The sequence below is a fragment of the Octodon degus genome, unplaced genomic scaffold (assembly GCF_000260255.1).
Source record: "Octodon degus isolate 3935 unplaced genomic scaffold, OctDeg1.0 scaffold00245, whole genome shotgun sequence".
Lineage (NCBI taxonomy): Eukaryota > Metazoa > Chordata > Mammalia > Rodentia > Octodontidae > Octodon > Octodon degus.
In genome coordinates this window covers 2,479,224-2,499,992 of record NW_004524821.1, presented here as the reverse complement: position 1 = coordinate 2,499,992, position 20,769 = coordinate 2,479,224, and the positions used below count along the sequence as shown (strand labels likewise).

Genomic DNA, 20,769 nt, shown 5'->3' with positions numbered 1-20,769 from the left:
AAATAAAAAATAAAAAACAAAAAAACACTTTTGAACTTTGGGTCAGGGAAATGGCTCAGGAGAATAAGCCAGGAAACTGGCAAGCAGAAGGGCCTGAGTTCAATCCCCACTTCCGACAAAAAAGAAAATAAGAGAAGAGGGTTTCAAGGGAGGGGAATTGATTTTTAAAAAGCAAGAAATATCATGTACAGATACAAATTTTCTATAACCAAAATTATCATGCACATCTAAAATGTACTAAGAAGAAATTGTATTGTGTCTATATTCTCTATTTCTTCAATTCTTCCCTTCCATTTTAATCAAATTCTCTTCAGAATTTATCAAACTTCATTTTGAAAAAGGGGAATATATATAGAGAGAACATTTCAACATCATTAGTGACCTAAGCCCTGGGATTATAGGCGCGCGCCACCAAGCCAGTCTCAATCGCCTCGTCAGCGCGCCCCCGAGGCGGGGCGGGCACCGCAAACCAAGGACCGAACCCGGTCCCTGTGTCTGCCTAAGCGGGCGCTGTAGTCCGCTGTGCTAACTGGCCGACCCTGGCTCCAAGTTCTAAGCGGACTCCTAGAAGAAACTGCACTCCGAATAAACTATTTTTGCATACTGCTGATTTAGACTTTCCATTATTTAAAAATCCTAACATCTATTTTAAATACAGCAACCCTACAGATGACAACTGAACAGTCTTTCTAAAGAGGAAGAACTACTGGAGGTTTCCGGAAACAAGCTCCATGGCCTTATGGGAAGTGTGGTCTCGGATGAATGGCCTACAACCCAAAGGAGCCTGGGAATTGTAGGTGAGCGGTTATTTCCGGACAGGCGCAACGGACCGTAACCGGCATGCAGTAATCTACTGGCGCCCTGTGCAGTATGGCTTGGGGTCGCTTCCCTCCTGTCCGTTGGACGCTGTAACCTGATCCCCGTCTTAGAGCAGCGGACGAGGTGGTGAAAAGGTGGCAGGTACGGTAGGGCTTTGCAGGACTCGGGAGACTTAAAGGAAATACGGGGAGCACGGAGAGGCCAGTTAGTGGGTTTGCCCTGCGGAGGATTAAACTGCACAGCCCCCCAAGTGCGTTCACACTGGGTGTGTTTGGGTGTGTTGTCTTGTACAACACGAGTAGTTCAGAGAAAGCAGAGTAGGGTTCTGGCTGGCACGAGGTAGGTTCTTAAGCTTAGGTGTGTCTGGGACAAAATCATTTTGCGTTCCTGCTCTGGTAGGTAAGGGCCACGGTGTAGAAGTTTGCATTAAAGCCTCCCAGAGCTTGTTGCCACAGAAACTTGAAAGGCACTTCAAGGGATCTGGGAAGAAAATACTTCTAGAAAAACTCCTATATATTCTTAGAGTAATCATCCACGATCATACGAAGTAATTCTCTCTCCATTTTGCGTTTAAAGTACCAGCAGTAGAATGAGGTGAAATAACTTGCCTAGACTCGCACAGCGCAGCAGGTAAAAGAGCCAAGATTCCAACCCAGATTTTTTTTTTTTCTCAAATATCATTCCAGTTTTACTGCATAGCACTACAGCATAGAATAGAGTTGGGTATTGTGGTTAATCTTGATTGTCAACTAATTGGTTTGAGAAATATCTAGATTAGAAACGCGCCCTCTTGGGCGTGACTGCGTGGGGCTTGCGATGTAATCCTAGGGAATATTTCTGATCTTTGGCCCCTTTCTTGCTCTTGTTACTCTGCTGGAACTAGTCAGCCATGCACTGAAGCTTGTGATATTGTGAACCCAAAAAACCTTTTCTCCTTTGGGCTGTGTTTCTCAGGAAAAAGTAACTGATACAAGTGTACTTTCCTTTTGAAATATTTGAGCAATGGATGCTAAGTACATTTTGATGCATTCACTTATATTTGCAGATCTTCCTATGAAGACTATAAATGAAGCAGTGACTCCTACTTGCCAGTTTTAGCACTGCTGGTTAGAATTTCATATAGATTTGGAGTCTAAACTGAAGACTCCAGCTTTACTGTGAATGAATGTGTGAACTACCACATGAGCCTGCATTTCTGAATGTAGTCTTTTCAAGGAAGCTCTACCTTGGCTGAATGAGAAAGCTAGGTGCATGCCTGAGGAGGCCGAAACAGATCATGTGAGCCCAGGAGTTCAGGGTTAGCCTAAGCAATTTAGCGAGAGCCCATCTAAGAAAGGGGACGGGGTGGAGAGAGAAAGGTAGGTAGGTAGCTCACCATCTAATTGGAGTTCTTTTGCGCCAGCTTCAATCTAGAGATAGATTAGAAAATCACAGGAAAATATAATTTCTAGATATACCTACTGAGCTTCACAGATCCGGGGCTTTAGTCTTTCAACCCATTCATTATTTCCTTGGGAGAAAAGTCGCTGGTTTAAAGTTTCACAACTTTGCATTCAAGCAGGACAGAAATGTAAAACATTTTTAAGCTCCACATATTCCTAACAGAATCACAAGTAGAGTTCAATACATATGGAAATGGATTTTCTGACTTGATAGAACTGTCTTTATCCCATCTTCTAATCTGGGAGAGCAGAGTTTTATATTACAGTCTTGGTGTCCCATGTCTTTCTACTCTTCCTATTTTTCTTTCATAGGTTTCTGTCCCAAAACCGCAGGAAATGATCAACTTTCAGGTAAGGCATCCGTTTATTCAATCATTTAAATTTCCCCAGAATCCACATAAGGAAAGAAAACATAGAGTTAGGGGAAGTATAGATTGAATTGAAGATCAGGTTCAAATAGAAGTTTAGGAAATAAGATGATGTCATGTTGTGTGGTCTACATATAATTGGAATAAATTTGAGCTGCAAATATGTATTTCCTGAAAGTCATATTAAATAGATTAGCAACTAAAGTATTGCCATTGCTCTTTCCATGTTACTCTGCTGAGGATAAAGGATAAGGATAAAACAAAGTAATTCCCCAGATAAGAAAAGGTTTTTTTTCTTGACATACTTCTCTGAAGAAAATTTCTTCTGATGGGTTGTCATGTAGGTACTGTGAGAAATAATATTCACAACAAGTCTGTGGCTTGAACTTGTGCTGATCCTCTTGCCCCTGCCTCACGAGTTCTGGGGTTACAGGTGTGTACCACCATGTACCACCATACCCAGCTCCTGTGACTTTCCTATAGTGTTTTCTAGAGTAAGCAGAAAGCCTAATGCCATATTCAGTGAGCTCAATTTATCATTCAAGTGCATGGCCTTTTTAATGTTCCATATGATCCATATATTCCACAGTAATCCACAAGCATGATCCTTAAGTTAACCTTGTATCTTTTTAGTTTTCTAGCTGTCTTAAGCATTTTCTCAATTATCAATTTTAAGGTCATTGCATTTAAAGAATATTTTCCAGCTCTATAAATCAGGATGGTAGGTAAATTTAAAGATTAATTTATATAGCATTCATTAGTCTTTTTTTTTGAAAATTAAAAAAAAAAATTTTTTTATTTATTTGGTCCAGGGTTTTGCTGTGCAGCTCAGGCTCATAGTGATCCTCCTGTCTCAGCCTCCCCAGTGCTGGGATTACAGGTGTGTACCACCATGCCCAGTTTTGGTGGCCAGCTCAGTGCCCAGGGCCAGCATGGCATGTAGTACCACGAGGAATCAAACCCAGGTCCTTGTACTTGCCAGGCAGGCACTTACACTGCCGAGCTATCTCCCCAGCCCTTCATTATTTTTTGATAAGTCTTCTCCATTTCTTTTTCTTTTTGTCTGAGGACTCTCACTGTGTAGCCCAGGCTGGCCTTGAACTCACTATATAGCTCAAACTTGCCCTGAACTTGGGGTGTTCCTCCTGCCTCAGCCTCCAGTGTGCTGAGGTGACAGGTGTGCACCACCATGGCCTGTTTAATTATCTGTTTTGTACTGGATGTACAGAAGCATGCTTTTGTTTTTTTTTTTTTACTTTTTGTTTTGTTTTTGCCTTTGTTTCTGTGCTGGAGATAAAACCCAGAGCTTTGTGCACCCTAGACAGATAGAACTACAACTCCAGCCACAGTTGTCATGCTTTTAATTTTTACCTGTCACACATGATTTCTGCTTTAGGGTTAAAAGGTTATTTTTTATCATATTAAAAAATCTATAGTTTCCAATCCTGTGTGAATTTGGCATGTAAATCTTATAGCTTTACTAACATCTTATTGTACTATATAGAACCTAATAGATTAGAATATCTTTGAAGGAGTAATTTTATACCTTTGATATTAATACAGGTTGCTGGGATTCATTAAATATTTTATGAGTAGATGACTAAGAACATGTCATGTTTTAAAATAGTTTTATTGAAATATAATTCATATATTATAAAAGTAATCCAATTCAAATGTATACCATTAAGTAGCTTTTATTCTTTTTTAAATCAGATTTTATTGGTACATTTTAGATATATACAATAATCACATTTATGAGAGACTGTACCTGTACATGATACAACATGTTTGGTTTTTTTAATTTCCCTATTGCCTTATACTCCCTTCAAGCCTGCTCCTCCCTTATATTGTAAAAGGGCAGGTCCTCTACATCCTAGGATGTAAAATTGTTAGGTCACTTTAGTTAGGCTTCTAAACTTCTCATGGGTTTTTTTGTTTGTTTTGTTTTGTTTGGCAAAACCGAGGATTGAACTCAGGCCCCTTGCACTTGCCAGCAAGTGCTTTTTTCTACTGAGCCATCTCCTAGCCCTGTAAACTTATGTTGACACAATGAATCAACCAGTACACCTCCCCATTTACAAAAGCTTTGTTTCCTGTTTTCCTTCTTTTCTCTCTGTTTTTCTTTTTCTTCTTTCCATTCTCTCTCCCCTCTCTCTTGGACCTTTATTATATTCATAGCATTATGCAAGAATCACCACTGTGTAATTCAGAACATTTTTATTGTCCAACAATCCTATAAGGAAACTTCCATACCCGTTAAAGTCAGTCATTCCCTATGTCTCCTTTTCCCTGGCCCTAATTTACTGCTTTCTTCTGTACATTTTATGTAAATAGAATCATATGTGATTTTTTGACTGGCCTTTTCACCCAGGGTAGTATTTTCAAGGTTTATCCATGTTGTATATGCTACTGAAAGGATCACATCATGTTGTAAATATAGCAGTGCTTTATTCTTTTTTATTACTGAATACTAATATTCTGTCCTATGTAAGTATTACATTTTTTAATCTACTTTTCAGTAAATGGACATGATTGTTTCTACTTCTAAACTAATGCCAGTAATTGTTCTAAAAACATTTGTGTATAGGTTTTTATGTGGCTCTCTGCTTTGATTCTCTTGGGTATATACTTAGAAGTGAAATTGCTGTGTCATATGTTAATTCAATGTTTGACGTTTTTGAGGAACTACCAAACCGGTTTTCATAATTGCTGCAGTACTATCCAAAATGTTCAAGAGTTACACTTTCTCTATAATCTTGGTAAGCTTGTCATTGTCCACCTTTGATGTTTGGCATCCTTGTTAGTGTGAAGTGCTGCATCTCACTGTAGTTTGGATTTGCATCTCACTAATGACTAATGGTGGTGAGCATCATTTCATGTGTTTTTTGATCATACATTAGAGAACTTGTGTTTAAATCATTTGCCCATTTTTAAATTGAGTTGTGTTTTTATTGTGTTATGGTTATGAGACAAAGTCTTGCTGTATAGTTCACATTAGCCTTGAACTACTCACTATGTAGGGCAGGCTGGCCTCAAACTTGTGCTCTTCCTGCCTCAGCTTCCCCAGTGCTGGGATTACAGATGTGTGCTATCACAACTGGCTGTTACTGTTGAATTTTAGGAGTGCTTTGTTCTAGGTATAAATATCTTACTAGCTACATATCTGTAAGTATTGTTACCATCCTGAGTTTTCTGTTCATATGTGTCCTATGAAGCACAAGTTTTCAATTTTTATGAACTCCAACTTTTTTTTATCACTTACACTTTTCTGTTGTATTTAAGAGACCACTGCCTAATCCATAATCATAAAGATCTTCTCCTGTTGTGTTCTAAGAATTTAACAGTTTTAGTTCTCACCTTGTAGGTCTCTTATCCATCTTAGTTCATTTTTGTTTGTGATGTCAGATAGATGGGGAGCTCAACTTCATTCTTGTGTGGCTGGCTGTCTACCTGTCTCACACCATTTGTTAAAATGACTTTTTCCTACTGAATTTTTCTGACATTAATTGGATATTTTTCATATGGTTTGTGTCTTCCTGCAAAGTATATTTCTGGATCAGCTGTGTAGTACTGTACATAACTTTCCCTAAACTCAACAGTGAATATATATTAAGAGTCTGTTACGATTCTCTTGCAAGTCCCAATAATGCACACATTAGTTTGATGATGAATGTGTTATTACAGGAATTAGTAACATTTCAAGATGTGGCTGTGGACTTCACCCCAGAGGAGTGGCAGTTGCTTGACTGTAATCAGAGAATGATGTATTGGGATGTGATGTTGGACAACTATAGAAACCTCATTTCAGTGGGTAAGGACACTGGGTGATAACTTTTCAGTATAATTTGGAATGTACCAGTTAGTACCCTTCCTTTAAGTCTTATAAAAATTCTGAACATCTGAAGATTAATAAATTTGGTCCTGAATTTCAGTGATCAAAGATTCCTAATCCTCTTTATGGATCAGGTAGTCTTTTTTATACTTCTACCTCCCATTGAAGAAGGGGCTTTGTAGTACAGCCTGTTTGTCAAGGCTCTGAGACTCAAGGTGGTAGAATTGTGTTAGGAGGTAGCTTTTTTTGCCTGTAGCACTTTATCTCTCTTCTTTGTTGTCTTCTCATGAACAGGATCTCTAGTTACTAAACCTGAAGTGATCCTCAAGATAGAACAAGGACAAGAGCCATGGCTAGAGGAGGAAGAGAATCTGCATTGGAGCTATCCAAGTGAGTGAGAGAAAAGTAGATGAGAGTCCTGGGCATTAGCTTCCCAGCCAGTCAGTGAGCAACATGCACTTTTGAAATACCTCTTAGGCAGCACCTCTTAAAAGCTACATACCTTTGTGAGTAATTGGATACTCTTGATAGAACATCATCAAATTCCCAAATGTACCTTCTTTTCTTTCTCCCCACTTGGGTGCTCTTACTCTTTGCCCAGCTGCTGTAGAGGGGGTGTCCTCTACGCTGGCCTCCACATTGCCTGTTTCCTCTAGGTCCTTGCTTTATTTCTGTTCTCATAGTTCCTTAAGCCCTTGGTTTTTTCCTTCTTAACATGATTACAGTTCTTTTTCTATAATTAGTTCTTACAATGTAATTTAATTGTATAAATTTAAAACTTTATCTTACCAATCATTGTCTAACATTGGGCAGATTATTTTGTATTATTTTATTAAAACATAAGAATTATGTTTTATTAAATACAATAATATGAATTTATTAAAATATAAGAATATATTAATCCCTACCTTAGGTTTCCTATGAAGAATATAGAAAAACTATTATATGCAAAATACTTCAAACAGCTTGCAGAGAGTAAGTGTTCAGTGCATGTTTAGATGATGCTCTAGTCATCTTCCTTTTTTAAAAAAATAAACTTATTCTTCATTTTGTATTATATACCCTAGGGTTGTGTTTTTTAGTTTTTGGGTTTGTTGTTTTTTTGTTTTGTTTTGTTTTTTTGTATTTTAGGGAAGGGTTTACAGAGTGTTCAGGGTCTCACTACCAGATTGAACTCATAGTGATCCACCTGTTCACAGCCTCCCAAGAGCTGGGATTACAGGCGTGCGCCACCACACCTAGTCTCAATTGCTGTCTCAGTGCACCCTGGGGGCAGGGCTGGCACACAGGGCAGCGGATCAAATCTAGTGTTGTGATTTGTGTTGTTTTGTTTCATTTTGGTACTGGGGCTTGAGCCCAGAGACTTCACACTAAGCTACATCCTCAGCCTGTCTCTTATTTTGAGGCTTAAGTCCCACTAAATTGCCTAATTGCCCAGCCTTTTAATTTGTTGTGTTTTTTTGTTTGTTTGTTTTTTGGTTTTGGGTTTTTTTTTAAATTTTGAGATAAGCTTCTGTTAGTAAATTGCTCAGATTGGGCTTGCACTTAAGCGGCCCTTGAGTGACTGGGAGACAAAACGGCAATAAAGACTTTATTCCTCGTAGGTCCTAGAGGCCACTCTGCATGACTGGAGGACACACACCTCAAGGGCAGGGATTGAGAGAGACCATTGTCCAGTGCTTCAATTGAGTCTAAGGTGTTTGTTATTCAGACACCTGAGATGTGGAGTTTTACGAGTAGTTTTAAAGCATGGAAGTACAAGTACCAGGAGGTCACACGATAGCTGAGTGGTGTTTACTGGGACATATTTGCATAACCCATGCAGGTTTGATGATCACCAGGACAAGTTAAGCTGGCTATACTATACCACAGAGAATTAAGTCATAACCAAGGAGCACTGTTGTGTACAGTGGCAATCTGGATTGACCACGCTGAAGATTTGAGCAGTGGAAGCGGTGTAGCACTGGCAGCTGTGTCAGGCATGACCAAGACCTGCTTCTGGTATTAGAAAGTTAAACTTACGGCCGGGGAGACGGCTCAGTGGAATAAGCGCTTCCCTGGCAAGTGCGAGGGCCTGAGTTCAATCCCTGGTTCCGCCAAAAAAAAAAAAAAGAAAGAAAGTTAAACTTACATTCATAATGAAGCTGAGCAGCATAAACTTACAAGAAGCACTACACTTACCTTGTTCACCTTTAGTGTCATTGGTGATATGAGTATATTCTGGCGTATCACTTGGTGATACTGCTTGACATCTTTTTGAAACTGTCCAACTCACTTTTGGTTGTTTCCTAGTTAATCTGTGCTTACCTCTCTTGTTAAGAGATTTAGTTATCTTGTCTCCTCTGTCATCTTCGCAACTCTCCACAGCTCGCTGAGACATCTCATCACTCCACCTCCAGCACCTTTACCTCAGCAAATTTCCATTCCCGTAAATTTTATACCAAGATTTATTTTCAGTCTTTTCACAGTAATTAATTTAATTTTCTTTCTTTTTCTTTTTCTTATTTTTGTGGCCAGCTCAGCCCATCCTGGGGGCAGAGCTGGTGCGGCATGTGGTGCTGGGGATCAAACTGTGGTCCCTGCAGTTACCTAAGCAGGCATTTTAGACAGCTGAGCTACCTCACTGGCCCAATTTTAAAAATTCTTTAATCTTTACATTTTATGTTACGATAAAGAATAATGACTGGCCCACTGGTTTATATAATGTTACAATAAAGAATAGAATGTATTCACTTTGACAGCACATACTAAAACTGGAACAACACAGAGCCCACCAAGAAAAATTTATACACATAGTGAAAAGAAAAACTTAAATATTTTAATACTAAATTTATTGAGCCATCATGAGATTAATAAGAGTTACCCTTGAGGTACTCAAAGTTGTCACTAGCTTCCAAACATTTATTAGTAGCAAACTGCTGCTTAGGTAACTTTGGGTCTTTGAGACTGCTGCTAGTCAATTTTCAGTTTCCTCTCTAAGGGCTGGCGGTGTAGTGGGTATTCCGTGATACATGAAATACTCTCGGGTTCTCCATATGAGGGTAACACCATCTATTTAAAAAGAAAAAAAAAAAAATCACACTATTTTCCTAAAGTGTATATACATTTTTTGGGCAGATTCTCTAGTTTTAAAATAACTGCAGTAAACAGTGTTGTCTCTCAGCAGTTTTACTTCAAATGGTGTATAACTTACAATTTTACGACCTGTAATTTCAGCTGTTCACATATCTAATATTGATTCAATGGTTTTCCGCAAACAGCATAAAAGAAATATATTTCAAATTATTCAGATGTCAATTCCCCAGAACCATATCTTCTGACATAAACCAAGGGAGTTTTTTTTTTTTTTTTTTTTTTTTTTTTTTTTTTTTTTTTTTTTTTTTTTTTTTTTTTTTTTGCCTGGTAAACACAAACTTTATTTATTTATTTTAAAGTAATTTTATTGAGAATTATTAGTTTTGTTTTTTTGAGATGGTACTACTCACTATAGTCCAAGTTGACCTTGAATTTGCTGTGTAAGCTAGGCCAGTCTTGAACTTGTGATCTTCTGGTCTGAGCCTCTAGGGTGCTGGGATTACAGGCGTGTGCCCTCATGCCTGGCTTTTTTTTTTTTTTTTTTTTTTTTCCCAGAACCAGGGATTGAACTCAGGCCTTGCGCTTGCCAGGGAAGCACTTATTCCACTGAGCCATCTCCCCGGCCCCATGCCTGGCTCTAAGCCAAGTGAATTTAAATTACTGATCTGGGCTGTTGATGTTACTATTTTTCCTATTTCTAGTCTATTTGGTTTACCTTAGATGTTAGTCTATGACTTAAACAAATTATTTCATTTTATCTCTATCCTGAAAAATGTAATGTGGTTGTAGTTTGCTTATCAAAAAGCACCTATTTTGCCTGGAGTCCCAGAACTTGGGTGTCTGAAGCAAGAGGATTGCCACAGGTTTAAGGCCAGCCTAGGCTATGTAGTGAATTCAAGGCCAGCCTGAATGACATAGTGAGACCCAGTCCCAAAGCAAACAAATGAAACATTATCTATATTAAAAACAAAATGGGCATATTGGTGCACACCTTAATCCCAGCACTCAGGAGGCTGAGGCAGGAGAATTGTTGCTAGTTCGAGACCAGTCTGGGCTGCATAGTGAGCTCAGTGCCAGCCTGAACAGCATAGTGAGACCCTGTCTCAAAAAAACAAAAAGAAACCTTTTCCCTATTCTGAGAATTGGGCTCTTTTATGTCCTTCACACATAATTTTCTTTTTCTGCACCAGTCCTTTTAATTCAGGTGGACTGTACTTAAAGCCAGTGTGCAATTAAGTTTGATGTCAGTTTTCTTGTCTTTCATGAAAACTCTGTCAATTTCTGCCTTCTGGAACTCCCTGTACAATTCTGCCGTAACTGTCCTGACAACTTCACACATTCCATTTTGGACTTTTACAAAACCCATGTGGTTTTTAAGATAATAGTTTTTCATGACAGTACCCTAAAGAGTTGTATAATTTCTTTTAATGAACGTTTCATTAATTCACTATTGTAGAGCCAGGCATCATGGGTGTTTTTTTTCCATACTACAAGACTTTTTAAAGTGTTTCCTGAGAAAGATTCAAAGAAAGCAAAAACTTATCACCATTTCCTAGTGTATAAATGGTAACTGGAAGTGCAAAACATTTAAAACATTTTAAAATTTGATGAGTATAAAACATTTGTTTTATAATCTGTATTGATTATAGAGACTATAATGGCAGCTTGATCTAGTTAATACTGCCAAAATGAATGGCACAGGCAAGTTACTGAGTCCATCAGTCTCCTGTTATGTGACAAAATACCTGAGGATAATGACTTGAAGGAGGAGGGACTAACTTGGATTTGTGGTCTCAGTCCATTCTGAGCTGACTCCTTTGGTGTCAGGCCTGCGACAAGGCAGATACATCATGGCAGAACAGCATAGCAGAGGAGATCTGCTTCCTTCATGGCAGCTGGGAAGCACAGAGAAAGCCAGAGTCTGAGAGGAAGGGTAGGGAAAGGTACCCGCAGTGTCATCAAGGTTGCATGTCTGTGACCCACTCACTTCAACCAGGCTCCACCTTCCAAATTTCATCACCTCCCAATGATTCCATCAAATCATGAAACCATTACTGACTAATGCCCTGAAGAAGTTTGAGCCTTTATGTATTTAATATTTATTTATTCTTTGAAGTTTAGGGAAGGGTCTACAGTGTTCAGCGTCTTACTACTAGATCAGACTCATAGTGATCTGCCTGTTTACAGCCTACCAAGAGCTGGGATTACAGCCATGTGCCACCACGCCCAGTCTCAATTGCGTCTCAGTGTGCCCGGGGGTGGGGCCGGCACAGGCAGGCCCAAAATTTGAGCCTTTATGATCCATTCATCTACCAAAAACCTGTTAGCTGGAAACTAACCTCCCAGCACAAGGCAAGGAGGCAGGGCACATTTTAGATACAACCCAGAATAAAGATTATTTTAGAAATTGAAAGAAAAGTCAAGATTAGAGACATGTTTCTTTGATATCATGGAACAAAACTCCTCCCTAAAGAATATCAAGTACTAAACAGAGGCGGTGAGGAAGGGTAAGTTAAGATGGGAAAAGGTCAAGAGCAAAAGATAATCACATATAATCTCTGATTAAGGATGCTTAAGTTTAGGATTTTTGACTTCACTGTCTCAGCTACTTTCCTGTTACTGGGACAGAGTACCTGACACCCACAAATTAAAGGAGGAGATGTTTATTTAGCTCACTGTTGCAGTCTAGGTCAGTGGGCTCCAGGGAAAAATGGCCTGGCACAGGGGCATTATAGAAGAAAAGCTGCACACTTCCAGTGGCCAGGAAGCAGAGCATGAAGGGATGAGCTATGACAGGAGATCCTCCCAGGTCATATCCCAAGGACCTCCCTCATCTGACCAGGTCCCATCTCCCTACGAGTTAGCTATAATATCCCATGATCCACTCACTTTCCAAATGAATGAGGCTCATTAGGACAAAAAGTAATAATGTGTTTAGAAACTGTACTTTAGATTTTGAATGTTGATATCTTCTGGGCTGGCAATGTATGGTCCTCTGCCATGATGCTGGGCAACAGTAGTAAACCACAACTCTGAGTCAGTCACACAATCATGAGGGTAAACAGTCAGTACTCTACAGTGTACTGTGCTACTAATCTAAAATGTTTGGTGGATTAGGTATATTAAGTGCATCTTAACTTTAATAAAACTGTCAACTTATAAGGAGTTTATCAGGACATAACTCCATTGTAAGTTGAGGATCATCTACATAAAAAGCTAGAATGTAGTTTTACTAGAAAAGAAAAAAGAAGTGAATCCCCATACTAGAGCCACTCTATAACAAAATGTGTATTAATGCCTATTACCTGAACTTGGTTCAGTTCTGAGAAGTTGGGAGTGTTGTACTATACTAACATTTCACATGGAGGGAAACTCCAGAAAAATATGATCCCTTCTCCCCCATTTTTTAAAATGGAGTAATAGATTTGAGATTTATAAGATTTTGAGACTAGGAGCAAAAAATATGACTTAAGGAGTAAAACAGCTTTCAGAGACTAGTTTATCAGGCAGACTGAAAGAGTATGCAGTATGCCCAATACAGATACAACAGCTAATTTATTATACATGGAAACTCAGCAAGAATCAATATGTTAGCAAATAAAATCAGTGGTTAGGTAAAGAATGACTTAACCTATGCATGACCTGCTGCACATCTTATGTTCCTAGGCTTCGAAGTACATACAGGGGACCAGGGAGATGGCTCAGTAGAATAAGCGCTTGCTTGGCAAGTGCAAACGCCTGAGTTCAATCCCTGAATCCTTTTCTTTTCTGGAAAAAAAAAAAGAAGAAGAAGAAGTACATACAAAATGAATGTGAGCTGTCAGTAGAGTTGGAGCCCTGTCTAAAACTATGCCTCATCTAGATGTGGTTAAGAGGACTGGAGATTCAAGAATTTCTTAAGGGAAATTGATAGTCTGCAGGATGATCAGAAGGAAAAAGAGAAAGGAGAGAAATAGGGAACTATGTGACCAGGATAATCTAGGTATTTGTAGAGAAGACTGTACTTCTTATCTGCATCTTCCAAACTTAGTTTTGCCCTTAGCTGTCTTGTCTTCTCTTCCCCTTGTGACCTTTGCCATTAACCAAAGCTCCACTGAGTTTCTACAAATTATGTTAAATCATCTCATTTTTGTTATTCATCTGCTCCCATTTCCTCTTTAGCAGTTTTATTCATAAAGTTCAAAAAGACCAAGGCAAATAGAGGGTTTATTATAGAATAAGTGACTTGACCAAGGATATATAGTTCAACAGCACAGCACCTGCCTGGCAAGCACAAGGTCCTGAGTTCACTTCTCAGTAGTACCAAAAACAAAACAAAAAAAACAGAGACTTGATTTGAAACCACAGATTTTTCTGTCTATCATAGGTTGGAGAGGAAGAAATAACTAGAAATGTTTTGTTGTATTCCTTTTTAGAAGCTGATTGTCCACTTGATGAACCAGAGAAGCATCAGGAAAACAAAGACAACTTTTTGAAGTCGGTTTTGTTTACGTTCGATAGAATACTGACTGTGGAGAAACTCCACCTTTGCGACAAGAGCACACATCTTAATCCAAGAAGAAAGAAACCACATAAATGTAAATCACATGGGAAGAATTGGGAACCTAATTCAGACCTACTCGATTATAATAGAAGTTACACTGGAGAAAACTCATGTGAATACAGTGAATGTGGGGAAATCTTCAAAAACAAGTTTCATTTTATTAGACATGAAAAAAATCATGCAAGAAAAAAACCTTTAGAATGTAATGTCTGTGGGAAAGCTTATAGCAGGAAGGCATATCTTATAGCTCATCAGAAAATGCATAGTGGAGAGAGACCCTTTGAGTGCACCGATTGTGGGAAAGCTTTTACACAGAAATCCTACCTTGTGAACCACCAGAGACTTCACACTGGAGAAAAACCTTATAAGTGCAATCATTGTGGGAAAACATTTATTTGGAGCTCCTCTTTTAATCAACATGTGAAATCTCATATGCTTGAGAACCCATTTGAGTGTAAAGAATGTGGGAAATCGTTCAAGTATAGTTCATCGCTCTATAAACATTCTAGAAGTCACACAGGAGAGAAACCCTACCGATGCGTTGTATGTGACAAGGCCTTTGGCAACACATCTGTGCTTGTAACACATCAAAGAATCCATACAGGAGAGAAACCTTATGGATGTATTGAATGTGGCAAAGCCTTCATCAAGAAGTCTCATCTTCTTAGACATCGGGTAACTCATACAGGAGAGAAGCCCTATGAATGTAACATATGTGGGAGAGCATTTTCCCAGAAGTCAAATCTTATTGTACATCAGAAAATGCACACTTAGTATTTACTTTATGAATACAACAGCCTTAAATATTAGATGAATCTTATTACATAGCAGAGGACTCATGATGTGGAGTCCCTTATTTGAATGCTGAAGAACAGTCTCATAAGAAAAAAGTGAGTGTCAGTCATGTTCTGGCATTGATACATTTTTTCAGAAAAAAATTCAAAAAAAAAATTGGAGTGCACACAATATAGCATAAAACTTGGAAAGTAAGAGGCCAGGGAGATGGCTCAGCAGAATAAGAGCTTCCCTGGCAAGTGCAAGGGTCTGAGTTCAATCCCCTGTTCCCCCAAAAAAATAAACTTGGAAAGTAAGCAAAAGTAATGCAAATGACACCACTTCTAGTTTTTGTAATAAATAATTACACAAGCAAATGTAAAACAAATGCTCAGTACACTATTAAGTTATTAAGAGTTTGTGGTGTCTGCAGTCCCTGCTGAGGTGTAAGGATCACCTAAGTCTGAGAGCTCACAATCAGCCATGGCAACACAGTGAGACCCTGTCTCAAAAACTGAAATGAAAACCAAAAGATTTTTAGAAGTTTCTACAGGAAAAAAAAAAAAATTATAATTTTTCCCTCCTACTCACATAATTGATTAAATGTGGGTTAACAAAGTATGAATTTCAGTCATGTTTTCATCCATTTGCTGGCAATTTTTTTTTTCTCTTCTTATAGAGATTGAACCCAGAGCCTTTGGCACAAGTTACTTCCCAACTCTTATTTTTTGAAACAGTCTTACTGTATTTTTCAGATTGGCCCAAAACCCACAATCCTACCTTACTTAGCCTTCTTGTGTGTACTACTACACAATGTGTGGCACTTCACTGGCAGGGCTTTTGTTTGTTTAGTTTGTATTTGTCTTTTTGAGACAGGGTATCCCTATGCAGTTCAGGCCTTGAACTCACTTTGTAGCTCAGCCTGGCCTCAAACTCACAGTGGTCCTGTTTCAGCCTCCTGAGTGCTGGGATTACAGGCATGTACCACCATGCCTTGCTTTACTGGCAGTTCAAATGGATACAGCAGTGTTAGTAAATCTGGGTCTCTGCATTAATTATAGAAGTGAAGACTTTTCCTTTTTGGTTTTTTAAGACAAGGTCTTACTTTTTGGAGCAGGCTGGCCTTGAATTTACCATAGCCCAAGCTGACTTTGAACTTGCAGCAATCCTGCCTCAACTTCTCAAGTGCTGGGATTAGAGACATGTGCCATCATGTCCAGTTAAGATTTCTTATAAAGAAGTATATAAATGCCAAAAAAAATTAACGAGATATTGAGTTTAAAAAGCAAATGTGTTTTATGTTATAAGCTTTCAGTTACACAATAACATGTATGTAAATAAAACATTTGTACTTTAAATATTTGGGGTTTTTTCATTGGTATATCATAAGCTCAAGGGATATTTGACTTTGCAATTTTTATAAAATTAGAGTGTCATGAGACTTTGTAACTTTGGGAAAGAGAGTTTTATGGTTTTGTTTTCCTATGAAATTGATAATATGTTTAACTCCAAAGGCTGCCTGGAATTTCCCATATTACCAACATAGGCATCATCAATCAAGTTCTGTGGAAAGACCAAGATTTTCTGCTTCAGCTTCATATTGGAATGTGATATTTGTAGGCTCTACGTATTCCCTTCAGAAATGAACCAGGCTTTATTTACACTAAAGTTCTTAGCTTTCAGGGTCAACCTGAGCTATGCAGTGAGTTCAAGGCTAGCCTCAACTACAAAGTGAGACCTTGTCTTAACAAAATTAAGAAGAAAAAAAAAGCTAAGTTAAATCTTTAAAAGTTAAGTTGTTACAACTATTTGCATTGTTCATTGGCCCTTATATGAAAAGTAATTAATGAGTGTGAGATGTAGTGCTTTTTGGAATAAGCATACTAAAAAATTAAATCTTGTCTTTTTAGTTACCTGAGGAGCCCATGTACTAATTTTAATTGTGCAATAGCTCCAAGTTTCTCGAATCTTCTATTTTGGGAATTGTCTTCAGAATCAGTTTGCCAACCACACAGGGAAGTCAAGGTATTTATAGTTGCAGGTCTTGGTTTTTTCCATCTTAAGAGTTTTCTCGGGGGCCTGCCCCTTAGCTCAGTTCTTTAAGTGGCTGCTTCAACAAAGCAGTTAGGCTCAGGTAGCTGTGGTTCGATCCCCACAACTCAAGCCAGCCAAACCTGCCTTAAAGGCATTTGGAGAAAAAAAAAAAAAAAAAGTTTTCTCATTTCCTACATGAAGTCTTGATTTAGTCCTATTTAGTACTTACCATCTCTGTCCTATCCATCTTTCCCTCCTCCATTTCTTTATTTAAGAAATTCCAGTCTCCACAGACAATAGGAAGAGGGATAGGAGGCTCGCTTCTTGGCAGCATGGTGTGAGACCCCCTTGAAAGAACTAACGTATGGGTCAAGTCAGCAAGAGGTTTGCAGCAGTCTGTTGCAGCTCACTGGGAAGAAGAAGCCAGGAAATTTGAATATGTCAGGAGTCATGTAATCTAAGTTCTTTAAATGTGTTTGCTTCCTTTCTTAGATGGAGGAACAAATACAGAATTAAAATATTTCTAGTACCAGACATGCAAACTGCCACCTAAGGAGTTTCTGTCACTAACCTCATTGTCTTCTTAGACTGTACAAGATTTGAGCAAGAAGAAAACCAAAATTCAGTTTCATCCAAACATCCTGGATTTCCAAAACTTCATAGTCTGTGCCCTGTAACTGAAAGAGCCATACACAATCAATCTCTTTATTTTTTCCATCTCTAAATTAACATTATGCCTTAAGCTTTTATTTACACTATGAGACGATCACTAAAACATGTCCTCTTCCTCTTTTGTTATATACAAGTGACAGACCGACATTTTTTCCAATAAAAATGTTCACTTTTTATTATATATGCTAATTTTAAAGAATCAGAGCATAATAAAAAAAAGTACAAAGTGGATATCTGAGTTTTTGAGTACATGTGTTCTGGAAAAAGGATAAAGTAGGCTTTATAAGTGAAGACTACAAACAAAATTAGTAATTTAAAAAGCATACAAATATGTTCAATTAAAATCTGAAGAAATACTGAAAACAAATCCAAAAGAATGCAGGACAGATGAAAGTTGCAGATAAAGAGGAATAGCAAATAGAAAAAATAAAAGCAGAAATAAGGGAGTATACCAATAATAATTTCAAAAGTCTATTAAACTTGTCATATATGCCACCAGCAGAGACCACCAGGCTGTATAAAGGCAACACAGAATGGAATTCATTGTGCCTGGGTGCAGGCAGAAAAATGATAAAACCCTCTGCTCTGAATGAAGAGAAGGGTATCCTTTTTATAGAAATGGAGAGAACAATGCAGGGACATCAGGCGGGAGGATCCCAATGAACATCTGTGGAAAATTTTCTGGTAATCTTGCAATCTCAGTGGGCAGAGTCCTTGAAGTGTCCAGTGTAAATTTCAGGTGTCTCCAGGCGTCCCTACCACCCAGTCAGATCCAATCAGAGACTTAACAAAACTCCCTTATGGTGAGGAATGAACAGTGGTCTATGTCTTGGTTACTTTTTCCTATTACTGGGACAAAATATCCAACACCCAAAATTAAGGAAGGAAAGGTTTATTTAGCTCATACTGGAAGTTTCAGTCCATATTTGGATGGTCCAAGGCAGAGTGGCATATGGCAGAGGGCAGCAGTTCATGGCACTGAAACAGCAAGAGCCAAAAGGGAGGAGCAGCAGCTGGAGCAGCTGGCAAGACTCCCTTCCATATAGCATAATCAGGCTGTCCGCCCCACAGGGTGTAGCCCTCACACCCATAATCCCAGCCCTGGATCATGAATTAATCACAAACTCTAAAAGCCTGCCTCAGTGACTGCATGAGGCTTTGGAGGGACAACGAGACACAAAACATAACAGTCTGTTTTAACTTTTTTGGAGGTACTTATTTATAATTTCTGTGCAAACTCAAAGCATCTTAGTTTTAGTGAACTAGAGCTGACTTCCAGACACAATCCCTTCTTGTCCTCTAAAGCTGTTTTCAAATGTATCTCATGGTACACTGGCAACAGTTGAGTGTAGATACCATTCTTAATGGTATGAACTTCCTGTTGATGTATGTAGTCTTGGAGTTTCTCAGATGAGGAAAGTGGGTAGAGAGGCACTAAAGCACCAAAGCTGTAATTTTTTATTTGCATTTAAACTGTTTCTTTGGCTGGGGATATGCTTAGTGGTGCAGTGCCTGCCTGGCAAGCATACGGCTGTTTGATTCCCAATACAAGAAAGGAAAAGAAAAATCCCAAAATTGCTTCTCTCCATGTTGTTACTGATTTACTATGTAGGTGGTACCTTTTCTACTCAGTTTTCAAGTTTAGAAGCTTAACCAAGTGACGCAGCAGTTCTGTATCCTAGGGTGTAGAGGACATGCCCTAGCAGCTGTCCATACCCTTCCATGTTGGAATCGTTGATGCATTGTGTCAACTCAAAAATTTTAGAAGTGTAAGAGACTCAGCAGTTCTACATCCTGGGGTGTAGCATATCCTACATCCTAGGGTATCCTGCTTACAATATAAATAAGGAAAAGTAGCTTGCTCTCCCCCTTTTCACTCTTGTTGTCTTCACTGTCTTCTGCCACCTATAACTGTTGTCTCTGACCATGCCACCTTGCCACAAAGCCAGCTGATTATGGGCTAAAACCTCCACAAACTGTGAGTTAAAAAAATATGACTAAGAATTAATTAGAAAAAGTCTGCTACCAAAAGAAGTACAAAATTGAGCAAAAAATGATGGATATCTTTAGTTTTTCCATGCATCTCTAGAAGCCTTTTCATCTTATAAAAGTGGAGTGTATAACTATTAGACAATAACTTCATTCTATGCTCCTCCCTATCTTTGTTAAACTCTCTTCTACTTTCTGCTTTTATGATTTTTTTATTTTTGAGACAGGGTCTCATTATGCAATTCAGATTGGCCTTGAACTAGCAATGATCCTCCTTCCTCAGCCTCCCAAATGCTGGGATTATAGTTGTGTGCCAGCATTCCCACCCTGTCTCTATGATTTCTGACTTTATTTTGTAGTGCTGACAACTGAACCTAAGGCTTTCTAGATGCTAGGCAAGTATTCTGCCAATAAGCTATACACTGATTTTGATCTTTCTTATTATTTTGATACAGGGTCTCACTATGTAGTTCAGACTCATATTGATCCTCCTGTCTCAGCCTCTCTAGTGCTAGGATTACAGGTGTGCACCACCATGCCCATTTTTGGGTCCAGCACAGCAAGCAGTACTGGGGATTGAACTCAGGACCTTGTGCTTGCCAAGCAGGTACTTATACTGCAGAGCTATCTCCCCAGCCCCCTTGATTTTGATCTTAAGTATCTTACAAAAGTGGGGTAAGTGTGAGACAAATGTGATAACCACTGCACTATGGAAGTCATTTAAAAATGGAGTAAGTAGAATTATACAGTACCTGTGGGGTTTTTTTTTTTGGGGGGGCAGAGATTGTTTTTGTTTGGTTTGGTTTTTTGGTACCAGGAATCAAACTCAGGATTTTGCACTTACTTACCAGGCAGGTGCTGTGCTGCTGAGCTATATTTGCCAGACTGTATGGTAAACCTATTATTAATATTTTAAAAAATCACTATACTCTTCTACAGAGGCTGTACCTCTTTATATACACACCAGTGGTGAACAAGTTTCCAATTTCTTTCCATCCTTGCCAAAACTTCCATGTTGCAGTTTTACTCCATATGTTAACTGACATTCCATTGGATGTGAGGTATATTAGTTTTTGTTTGTACTTCCTGAACACTAGTGATATCAATCCTTTAATCTGCATATATTTATTAATCACTGTTAATCTCTTGTGAAATGTGTACTTAAATGTTCTGCCTACTGGGTAATCAGATTATTTTGTTTTGTTTCATTTTTTCCTATTT

At 38.6% G+C, this 20,769-nt stretch overlaps 1 protein-coding gene across 1 annotated transcript; it reads left to right on the top strand.

Moving 5' to 3' along the window:
• The first annotated feature begins 827 nt into the window (after window positions 1–827).
• Znf684 (zinc finger protein 684) lies at window positions 828–14,990 on the top strand. The gene is made up of 5 exons (XM_004645965.2): window positions 828–960; window positions 2,574–2,612; window positions 6,314–6,440; window positions 6,756–6,851; window positions 13,952–14,990. The coding sequence occupies exons 2-5, from the start codon at window positions 2,598–2,600 to the stop codon at window positions 14,851–14,853; spliced, it is 1,140 nt and encodes a 379-aa protein (XP_004646022.1). The 5' UTR covers window positions 828–960; window positions 2,574–2,597; the 3' UTR covers window positions 14,854–14,990.
• The last annotated feature ends 5,779 nt before the right edge of the window (window positions 14,991–20,769 follow it).

What these genes read in the sequence shown, in the direction of transcription:
- Znf684 (XM_004645965.2), top strand. An exon ending in TAGAAACCTCATTTCAGTGG is followed by an intron (nt 6,441 to 6,755) that starts GTAAGGACACTG and finishes TCTCATGAACAG; the next exon opens with GATCTCTAGTTACTAAACCT. An exon ending in TCTGCATTGGAGCTATCCAA is followed by an intron (nt 6,852 to 13,951) that starts GTGAGTGAGAGA and finishes ATTCCTTTTTAG; the next exon opens with AAGCTGATTGTCCACTTGAT.